General features: G+C 37.7%; 1 protein-coding gene across 3 annotated transcripts in view; it reads right to left on the reverse strand.

Annotated features, from left to right (window-relative positions):
* The window catches only part of kiaa1328 (KIAA1328 ortholog), a 28,758-nt gene extending 17,136 nt beyond the window's left edge, over positions 1-11,622 (reverse strand). The window contains exons 1-6 of one of the 3 annotated variants that reach the window (XM_084387296.1): positions 11,519-11,622; positions 10,978-11,019; positions 10,620-10,858; positions 8,901-9,001; positions 8,676-8,791; positions 910-1,034 (exon numbers count right to left, since the gene is read on the reverse strand). In XM_084387296.1, the coding sequence (XP_084243422.1) occupies positions 910-1,034; positions 8,676-8,791; positions 8,901-9,001; positions 10,620-10,858; positions 10,978-11,019; positions 11,519-11,573 (678 nt within the window). In that variant the 5' untranslated portion in view covers positions 11,574-11,622. The remainder of the gene's footprint in view (positions 1-909; positions 1,035-8,675; positions 8,792-8,900; positions 9,002-10,619; positions 10,859-10,977; positions 11,020-11,518) is intronic. The other 2 variants (XM_084387298.1, XM_084387297.1) reach the window with 2 other exon arrangements.
* Between the last annotated feature and the right edge of the window lie 110 nt (positions 11,623-11,732).

Below are 11,732 nucleotides of genomic sequence, written 5' to 3' on the forward strand. Positions count from 1 at the left end.
TCTGCACGACCCGGATCTGACACGCATCCCATTTTCTCACTCTTTACGTTTATTTAAGACTTAATTTAAATAATTTAAGGATACTCGACAAAATGGACATTTTGCGTTAATATATTTTTAACGTGTTAAACTGAAAAAAATAATTGCATGTGTTAAAGCGTTCATTTTGACAGCACTAGTAAAAATACATACGTACATACATATTCTGCCACAGCAATGAATTCAGCTGATGTCCAAACAACTTCAGATGGATAATATTAAACTGTGGCATTCATTTTTCCTTGTCAAATATTCTTTCATTTCAAAATGTCATATTACAGAAGTAAAATGAATTATGAATGCCATTTCATGTTTCGTGCAACCTTGGTGGTCTTATCTCTCTCTTTGACCATGTGCAAGACAGAGGGACAAATACAGGGGAAAAAAATCTGTAGCTGGGAAAATGACTGGCCAAGCACAATCTAATCTAGGGAATTACTGGTGGACTTCCAAACGCCTGCGGTGAGCAAAGTTATCGTCACGTATTCAAGGTCAGTCTTATACATCAAAATAAATATATAAAGTCATTCTAGATAAAAGAATCTTGCAAATGTGTAATCGAAATAACATAAATTCGCCCAATATTAACTTTTTAAGGAAAACGGAAAATTGGCTGGGCTTGCATTCAAAATCTCAAAATGGCCAAATATCAGCCGATAAATTGGTTGGTCTGCCAGGTTATAAAGATAGCTGGCTATACAAATTAATTTCTACCTGCTATGGTTATACAATGGCGTGACTGATCAGCTAAAATTCCAACATAGCATAGAGGATACAAATTCAGTGCACGCACATGTTCAGTCTGAGCCATTTGTGGCCTCTATCTATCGCTCTCTCCCACACACAGACACGCTCTCTCTTAGCACTCACCTTGCTGTGGGAGCAGGACTGATTGAGCAGTGTGATAGACTTGTTGAGTTTCTCTTGCTGTTGGGAGAGGTACTGCTGATAGAGTCCCAGCAGCTCCTGACACTCTCGGTACTGGTGCTGCAGGCCTGTGCCGTGGGTCAAGGGTCAACAAGCACTGAATAACTCTGCCACTGTTCCCACTTAGACTAAAACCCTCTCTCCTCCCAAGCCAAACATGGTAATCCATTTCCCCCCATGTAGTGTTGCCAAGCTAATGCTGAGCAGGCAGGAGACTTTATACAGAAGGTACAAAAAGAAAAAAACCTCCCTCAAGGTAGTGCCCCAAAGGTAATTAGTAACTGTAAAATCAGCTGTATGTCAAGGAAAACACTCAAATATATTTTCAATCAAGCTTGAGAGGTAAAACAAATAACATTTCAAGATTGGTCTAGGTCAGTGGTCTGCAAGTTGACAGGGTGATTTAAAAAAAAAAAACGAAAAAAAAAAGTACAGTACAGTACAGTACTTAAAATACCAGTTTATCGTTTTGAGGAAGTTGGTGTTTTCCCTAAGATTTGAGGTGGTATTTTTATTATTCGGATGGCTAGGCAAATTTGTTTGGATGAAATTAATTTATAATGTTTTTCAGACCAGTATCAGTAACAACAAGCAACACTGAGTATGGTATAAACCAAGGGTAATGGTCATAACCAAAGGTTATAATTTGGATGTTTTTTCAGAGAATGCCAAAATCTAAATCTGTATCATGCAGTTTCGTTGAAAAAAAAATAAAAGTTCAAAATAAAATTAAATAAAATACAACCAAAGTCCCTTTAAGAAAAGTCATTTCACTCGGTGGCCATCTTTGAAACGCCTCTCGGGCTTGCAAATACAGCTCCTATCTCTTTGAATGGGGAAACATCAAATTCTCCAAAACTGTTCGCAGAGCTTACGATTAAATTTCATATTTGAAATCACCACTGACTCTGACAACAACTGTCTCATAAATTTTGTTTCTAAACGTTTGAATCATGACAGAAAACGAAATTTTTCAGGCTGGATCAAGCTAATGCACATGCGCAGTGAAAGCGTGCGTCGGACTGTTTGTATAGGAACCGGAGCTTCTAAAATAAAAATATTTTAGTTATTTATATATATTTTAGCTTAGTTATAACTAAGAAAAGCTACAAGAACTTAAAATATATAAAACAAATTCTCCCACAGAGAGCTCAGTTGTCCAGTGCCCTTATATCAAAAAGAGGAGACCAGTTGGACTTCTACTCTGGCTCCTGACATTTGAGTCTCTCTGGCTGAATCCCAGCCGCCAATACCTGGAGTCATGTTTGTGACTTTTTGAAAAGTGCACAGACAGAGAAGAAAGTGAGAAGAGACAGCAGCACTGCAGAGAAGAGATAGAAGCGTTTCTTCGGGGTGAGGGCTTCACACACTCCTCCATCTGGGTCTGACTGGGCAGGGGCGGGCAGAATGCCAGGCTGAGAGACAGAGAGAGCTGGCACGTATGCAGCATTGGGCAGAACTCAACTGATCTGGAGCAGAACCACAGCCACGCCGACTGCGCCGACTAATGACAGTGTGACGTACGCCTGCTTACTCTCACACGCTTTGCAGAAATCCATTCGGTAGATCTAATTTTCCAACGTGGAAAGCAATAATGGAAAGCGACTTTTTTCGGTCTTTCTTCTTAATAATCAGCCTGGCTGTAGAGCACAAGCACTCAGCGATCATCATAATACCTCAAGGCCCATGAACTCGAAAGGGGCAACACAGATCAAACCGACTGAAAGTTAGAACGATATAGAGATTATTTATAGTCCTCATATCTCCGTTATTACAATGTCAATAAGCACTAAATCCAGCCTCTGCTCAACAGCCTCTCAATCCAATACCCATAAGATAAGCATGGTAAATCTTACCTAAAAACAAAGGCTAGTTTTAAAATCTCCAGAATACTGCACAATAGAAAAAGGAAGAGGAATTTCATAAATACAAAAATAACCCACAAGGCCATGGATTAGTGATGTTTACCTTGGTAAAGGCAAGGTAAAGTGGTATAATCACACTGGCTTATTGGTATAAGAACGAACCAGGACACCAGTGTTTAATAAATAATTAAAGTAATATAGTATTTGTAAAATACCTTCCTTACAGTTGCCAAGCAATATGGTGCATTAAAGAAGAATTCACCCCAAAACCAAAAACTCTGTCATCCTTTACTCACCCATGTTATTCCAGACCTGTATGACTTTTGTATGAATTGCCCATACAATGAAACTCAATGGGGTCCAGTGTTGTCTTGAAATATCTTCTCTTGCATTTCACAGAAGTCAGTCAGTTAAACAGGTCATAGAGGACAGATCAATTATTCAATTTGTTGTGTTTCACGTTACAGCTTGCATCTTAAAGTGGTAACGGTTTGCTTGATTACAAACTACATTCACATAATATAAATTTGTGATATAAAAAATTAATACACTAATACCACTGATTCAGCGCTGTCAGTCTGAATGAGAAGCAGGCCTGTAATTACAATTAGCCATACAATTACTACAAATTACTTACTTTGTGTTAATGCTCAGTTTCAGATTATTGAAGTATTAAATATATCAGACTATTAAAAACTAAAGTTAAGAACCAAGAGAGTGAATGGTTCTAATATTCCCCAATTACCACCAGTTTAATTTGGTGATTAGAAATGTAATATAAAGGCCTCTGATAAATCAAATTTGCAAATTCCATCTGCTACCATTTGTTTTACCCCAATGTTGGTTTTTAAAGCAGATTATTTCTATTTTTTTAAGTTGATTCTGGACTGTATCAGATCAAACAAATATACAATTCCGGGATAATAAGATGTCTATTGTTATTTTATGTTAATAAATGTATACTTTAAATTGACCAAAAGTTACAGTAAAGTCATTTATAATGTTAAAAGATATTTATATTTCAAATAAATGCTGCTCTTTTCAGTTTACACAAAAATATTAAAATATTAAGCAGCACAACATTGATAATAATAATAAGAAATGTTTCTTGATCAGCAAATCAGCATATTAGAATGATTTCTGAAGGATCATGTGACACTGAAGAATGCAGTAATGATGCTGAAAATTCAGCTTCGCCATTACAGGAATAAATTACATTTTAAAATATATTCAAATAGAAACGGTCTTTACTGTTCAAATAATTGATTAAATAAATGCAGCCTCGTTGAGCAAAAAGAGACTTCTGTGAAAAACTTTTTGAAAATGTTTAAATTGTAGTGTACCACACAACCCTCGCGTAAGGTCAGGTGACGCAAACAGGAGTTTGACATCCTTGTTCGCAAAAAGAAAGCAGAACCACAAACTGACGGTTGATTCCTTGTTAAGGAAATATCTTATCTTAAAATATCTTAAAATAATCCTTATAGCTCATTCAAGATCATCAGTCAACATCTGACTGTCTAAAATAAGAGGATACAAAGGCATATGAAATCCAGAGGTGCCAACATACAATGTCCTTTATGACAGCTGCATGTCAAACCTCTGTATAATTGCAGGTATGAAATGAGTAACTGTTCAACAAGGACCCTTACCATAAATAGGCCTCTCATTTGTAATGAGAACCAAGAGCCTGTCTCGTAGATAGAGTGCATCACACGCAGGCATCTACCTCGCAGCTGACGAGAGGCTTCTGATACTCTGATAGACAGGTTGGGCGTAAACACACATATTAATACATTAACAGAAGGGCGTGCAGGAACGCTCAGCGCCTGGTAATCTGGAGCGACTGGAGCGGGACTGATAAGATTCTCTCTCGCTTCCCGCCGCGCAGGCACCTCTGTTGGCTGCCGGCCAATCAGAGCTCATTCCGAGGGCCTACATCAGGAGAAAAGAAAGCTGCAGGCACGTCTCCACCCCCATCCAAAAATACACAAAATCAGAGTTTGCATTCGATATTTCAGACAGGCGCTGTCAACATGATTCACTCCCCTGTCAGCGCAGCACAGAAATAAAATAATGAAATCCACCTCGAGGTAGAACAAAATTGCGCCGAAGAGAATATTTTACGGGGCCACTCGGCAGGATGGTCTGCGTGTGTTAGGTTGAGATGTAAATCGATAGGAGGACAGTTCACACAACCGCACGCTTCGATTTAAATAACAGTGAAAATGACTCACCAAGCCACTGATGATTTGATTATTTATATATCATGGGACTTCATTTGCTGGGAGCATGTGGTTTATTACTTCCAATTATTAGTGTGTCTACAAAACTAATTGGTCATAAACAATATGCAAGCAGTGGGTTTGTGATTAAGTGGCATTTCTGTGAGGGCTTATGCCCCACCTAAGCTCATCCCGCCAGGATGCACGGATTCAGAACTAGTCAAACAAACTATTACAAAAGGACTTCTGCTCCTCTGATCCATCCGAAGCGTTCGGAAAAGCGACCATGCAAACTTCAATAAGATTAATGATATTGATGAATGCATTCAACTTCTTCTTTGTGTCTTCCATGCTTCTTGATGTAAATTCCTTGTGAAGAACAAAGATTGCGAGCTTCTCTGTAATAGAATCTACCGCTCAGAGACGTGGTGTAGAATGCCAAAGACAGGCTTGAGAAAATTCTAATTTCATTCCGTACACGGGCTTCAAATTCTTCCTACGCACAGAATGTAACTTATAATTTTTCTCCCCCTCCTACGGAGATATTTCCTCTTGATAATCGCAATCCCGGCAGATAAGATGGAGACAATAAGAGCAATTATTCTATACAGAGCCTCATGACTCAGTTTGTCTTTTTGCGTCCCCCTTTACCTTTAAGACCAGCTCTGTGGGCCAGCATCTGTCTGATACCTTTAGAGACCGCCCTGTCTCCACAGGGGGCTTTCATACAGTTTGTCTTGCACTACAATCTCTTTTTAATGGAGTTTTGAATTTTAGTGGAAATGCCAGGCCGCGGAGCCAAAGTGCATTTAATTGAGTTGAGCTCGCCTAATTTCTGAGCTCGCCTGCCAAATCTGCAATTTAGCAGCCTGCGATTGCTCTTCGTATTTCACAGTGTTGGACGAAACTGATGGTTCGCCATGTCTTTTGACCAAAGCAAGATCACCGAAACTGGCAGAGCCGCGAGGAAAAAAAGGGAGCATCCGAACTGTGCGAAGTTTGTGATGTGCCAGTCGGATGACAGGTTGGCACGAGAAGAAACCCACGCCGTTCCCAGTGGTCATGAGATCAGTGCCAGCTCTTTCAATTTCAAACGAAAATTAAAAGCATTTCAACCCAAACCAAGGACGGGTCCGATCCCTGAGCTCAAAACTGGCATCTAAAATAGTAAATATTAAACCTAACACAGTGTGCATTCTTTTTGTCGTTTGTCTGTTACATTTCACACAATCATGCAGCAAATAAAGCCTAGTTCATCTTCAATGAAAAGATTCAATATTAGAGTAGTCCAATGTGACACACAATGCCAAAGAAAGTGGATCCTCACCCCTTCAAGAACAAGTGTAATTCAGCAACCGTCTCAATGACATCCTGTGGTTATATTGCCCCTACAGCAGTCACGACTGAACATGAACCCAATGCTTAGACAACACTGCCCCCTGTCAGTCTAAAATACAAAGCAGTCCTTCTCTAAAGAGTGGACTGTGATCTGAGTAGGGTTGCAAAATTCTGGGAATTTTCAAAGATGGAAATTTCCATGGGAATTAATGGGAATTTAAGGGAATTAACAGGAATTAATGGGAATAAACTGGGAATTTTTAAAGTTGAGGGTTGGCTCTTCATAGGGAACTTAAATATAGTTGAGGAAAGTATATTTGAGCATAATCTTGACTAAAACAAACAGATGCCATTCAAATACACTTGAATATCCATGCCATCCCTCAAGCACATGCACATAGCACACTGCTTACTGAATGGCTATTGAGACCACACCCCCTACTGGCACTGTGCATGCCTCCATCACATGTACAGCCCAAAGCACAAGACTATTGAAGGCACACATTTGAGCCTGTGGACAAAAAGTGAAGTAAGTTTTGATGATATTATCCGCCCCTTTGCAACCCTAGATCTGAGTCATCACATTGTGAATTACTATTGTTCAAAAGTTTAGAGTCAATATTATTTTTTTTTTTTTTTTAAAGAAATTAATACTTTTATTCAGCAAGGATGCACCAAAATTGATCAGTGGCCTGTTGCATGAAGCCGGATTCAGCTGCTACCCAGGTAAGTTTTCAGGCACATGATTGGAATGGTTTTTAGCAAGTTTCATCGCCTTGTAACTTACACTACACTGCTAACCTGCTCCTGAGCAGTTTTTTTTTCTGGGTTAGAGATCGCAGACTGGACCAATACATTTTTTTCATAATGACACGTGTTTGCCGCACGTGTCACACTTTCAGGTGCACGCGCTTCGCAAACCCTGAATTAAACCAGAGTTGACAGAGAACGTTTATACTGAGAGTTGTGAGCCCGATAAACCTGGTTGGATTTATATGGATTTGTAAACTCTAAACCTACTTTGTTCAACTAGCTTCGTGCAACAGACCTCAAAAGTGACAGCAAAGACACTTAATAATCTTACTAAATATTTCTATTTCAAATAAATGCTGTTATCACAGTTTCCACAAAAATATTAAGCAGCACAGCTGTTTTCAACATTGATAATAAAAAAAAAAAATTCTTGAGCACCAAATCGGTAAACTAGAATGATTTCTGAAGGATCATGTGACACGGAAGACTGGAGTAATGCTGCTGAAAATTCAGCTTTGCCATCACATAAATAAATTACATTTATAAATGTATTACAATAGAAAACAGTTTCATAATATTACTGTTTTTACTGTATTTTTGATCAAATATATAAGCAAACATCGAAAACATAAAAAAAAAATCTTACCAACCCAAGACTTTTGAATGGTAGTGTTATGTATGAAATAATTTAAATTACTCACATAACCATTAATGTCTGTTCTGAATTAATATCACCAGGAAGGATGACAGCTGAGGATATGTTTAATACAATGAGTTCCAAATTATTTTGCAAACGTTTCTCTTTGTGGGCTTTGGTTAGGGGTGGCTGAAATGCCACGTTACGCACAACTGCCAGCCTGAATGGAGAGGTTATTGAGACTACAGACACACCAGCTGCTTTTTTATATAGCTGCACTTACATACAATTAATTTGTTTGACAGAAACTTTCCTTAATAAGCCTTTATCTGACCAAGTTCTTCTATGCTCCAAATCAATCAAAAATCTTTTGATATTTCGATAATCTCCTTTCAGTTTTAGCAAAATATTAGTTGTTTTCATGCCTTTTGCAAGACATTGCACCATTTCATGCTTTTCATCTTTAGAATGATCTTTCTTCCTCCCCATATTGCATGAGAACTGTAACTTGCTTAATAATGTGGAACAACCTCTTTAAGTGGGGTTTCCATTTACCTAAGACCTGGCAAACTACTTAACAAACCTGTTAGAGACTGATACCAGTTCTCTAAAAGATATGACGAATAAAACAAACAAGCAAACACTTTGAAAAACTAAAATCTGAAATCCTACTGATATGTCACCAGCAAAAAAATAACTATATTGTGAAATAAAAACGTATACAATAATATGAGATCGGTCATAGCCACCACCCCCCACTGACTGTTTGCCATTAAAATGTAATTGATGTTAATTTACATTTGATGTGATTTATGGCAGCTTTTCATTTAAATGAAAACCTAAAACCTAAACTCGATAAGCATTCTTACTGTTTCTGTTGTAAAAGGATACTTTCTCTCTCTTGTACGATGAGCTGGTTTTGTTGCTCTAACTGTATGATTTGTTTCTCAAAGGTTTCCTGTTCATCCCTGAGTTTCTGCACAGATTCCTCTTTTTCTTCACTCACTCTGAAAAGAAACAAGTAAACAAAATCAGATCCATGCACAGTAAATCACATTGGCTTGAGGTCTACTGTAATCATTCATTCATCAGACCACTATAATGAGAGGGCTTTACCTGGCCAGCTCCTGGATGAGATTGGCAATCCGACGCTTGTCCTCTGGGCAGAGATCCTTCAGCGATGGCTTACTTTTGGCTTGGGCAGCGCTGAAGAGAGTCTGCAATCCAGAACAGACACTTTAAATTTTATTGAACATCTATAGAACAAGATGTTCCAGAAGATTTCATGTACAAATCAAATAAACAAACCTGGATAGGTTCTTTGTACATCCTTAAAGGAACACTCCACCGTTTTTTTAAATAGGGCTTATTCACCGTCTTTCCTACATTTAGATGGGTGGGCAAACGCATTTTTGTCTCAGTGCATGCATTGTTTTAGTTTGGAAGCGCCACCGCTAGCTTAGCTTAGCATAAAGAATGGAATCCTTTGTTGCCAGCTAGCATGTCGTGCCAAACTAAAACAATGCATGCACTGAGACAAAAATGCGTTTGCCCACCCATTGGCAAAAAACGGTGGAGTGTTCCTTTAAGAAGAAAAAAAAAACTGCCAATTTATGACTGTCAAAGATAGTTCGATTTTACATTTCCTAAAGGAAATATCAGTTTTTGCAAGGTGATGTTTGATACAGACAAAAATTGATTATGCAAATATTAAGTTTACATACATCATAGGGATATAATGCAAAACAAAACATTGACAAAATCAACAAGTTGACTGGTCTTATTGAATACCTGAATAATTCAGTTGGTTTCAGGTTCACTTTACCCTGATTAGATGCATTTCTTAAGGGGCCTTCACATAACACATTCTTACATTAACAAACAAAGGTTTTCAATACTCATGGCACAAAACACTAAAAATAAAAAATAAAAAGACAAACATTTATGTGCAAAATATCTAAAATCTATACTAATTAAATCACTGCTGCTGAAATCATCGGATTAATTGTGATTAGTAATAAAAACTAAACATAATATAGTACAGGACATAATCTGGAAACATTTGCATGTTTCTCAAAAGCTTAAAAAAACTTTAAGGCCAATGCTTACATGCTTGAAATAAGTTTTGTAAACAAATAAAATATACAAATTTCTCAATTTATTTTTATTTTATTTTTTTAAATGGATGCTGGAGTGGATATTTAAAATCAGTCAAAAGGAGTCCAGCATCTATTGAAATGTCCAGAGTTCAATTATAGGTCAAAAATAATACATTTTTGGATTTATTAAACATATTTGGGTCACTGCATAACTTTCAAACCTCCATGTGTGCCATTTCATAGTTTTGATAACTGTATTATTGAACATGGAAATTAGTAATAATAAAGAATGAACAGACTTTTGACTAGTGTTAATTGATTGGTGTTTAATTAATTAGAGATGCAGAAATGTAAACTTATCAGGGATGGAAAAAGGTGACAAAGATGTAAGGAGGGTGAGAAAAATGTTAAAATGACAACGATCCAATTAATTCCAGAGAAGTACAAAATCATGTCCCACACAAAAAAAAAAAAAATTGATTCGAAAAGCCATTTCACTCGGATATGTCACAATAGGGAAGAAAAGACGATCCATTTAATGCCGACTTTAAACCGTCTCTTTTATTTGACCGATTTATAAATGATTCTTTCAAATTTGGGAAGAGTGTTTGGTGAAATCCCACAAATGACTTTTATTCTGCTAACAGTGTCAATTTTGCATCCCTGCAGACAATTGTGAAAAGTCAAAAGCATTTCACCACACAAACACTGTAAATATTCAGAAGTCACTGCTCACCTGAGCTGAAGTGAAAGGAGGCAGGTCTGGTTCTGGTGCAGGTGTAGTGGTTTTGGATTTGGCTACAGTAGAAGGCAGCTTCCGATCTGAAGCTTTTCCCGCTGCCATCTCAGCATTTTGTATTCCCAAATGCAATCCTGGTTTCTTGCCACTTTTATCCATGCTGCCAGCTCTCCTTTTTATCTTTCCCTCTGTATTATTTGCTGAACCAAACTTTAGACCGACGTTCCTGCTCATCCCTAAAAGACGATGGAAGTCAGAGTTTTCAAATATCAAACATGAGGTGCCAGAATGATGAACAGGATATTTTAGTAGGCTATAACAGTAACAGACTAAATTTTTAAAAATAGAGTCTCACCTGTAACAAAAACCATGGGCTGTCCCTGTTCTTCATCTGATTCTATGCAAGTTAAAGAAAACACAAGAGAAGCAGCTAAGCCTACAATATAAAGTAAAAGGAGGCAAACAGTCTACAAACAGAATAACATAAGACTACAGCAGTAGTAACTTACTCCAATATTAACTTAGGCTACATGATAGAAATGCAGTTATGTGATGATGCTTTATTGCTTTTACAGTTCTAGGGATAAGAACTGTAATTGCATGCATTTTACTATAGTATTGTACAACGTTCACTATGTGTCTTTTCAATAATACAACTTAAATTCAGAACAGTACATGTATCATTCCGTTCAACTGCAGCTTTGTGTACGTTACTAAAACTAGAGTTCGGTTAAGCTGACAATGAAAATCCGCTAATAAGTTATTAGCCTCCCTTCCCTCATACACACTGACCACAGACCACTGACCACGGTTAACCTTTATGTTTGCCAAACCAAAATAATATAACAAATTTAAACCGACTCATCGAACAGAAATACGAAAAAATGTAAGGATACTGTCATGAATCCAGTAGATTCCATTGCCATTTGCGCCCTCAGCAACAGACGCCATACTGAAACAACCGCCACTTCCAGATTGCGTGTAGGAGCCTCTCCTCTTTTTCATCGTTGGTGAGTGTGATTGGATGCATTAACTTGCTTCGCCCGCCCATCAAGTATACTATTGGTCAAATCACTCATCTCTCATTTTCTCAGCCAATAGGAGTGCAGA

The sequence above is a fragment of the Rutilus rutilus genome (assembly GCF_951802725.1).
Source record: "Rutilus rutilus genome assembly, chromosome: 18".
NCBI lineage: Eukaryota > Metazoa > Chordata > Actinopteri > Cypriniformes > Leuciscidae > Rutilus > Rutilus rutilus.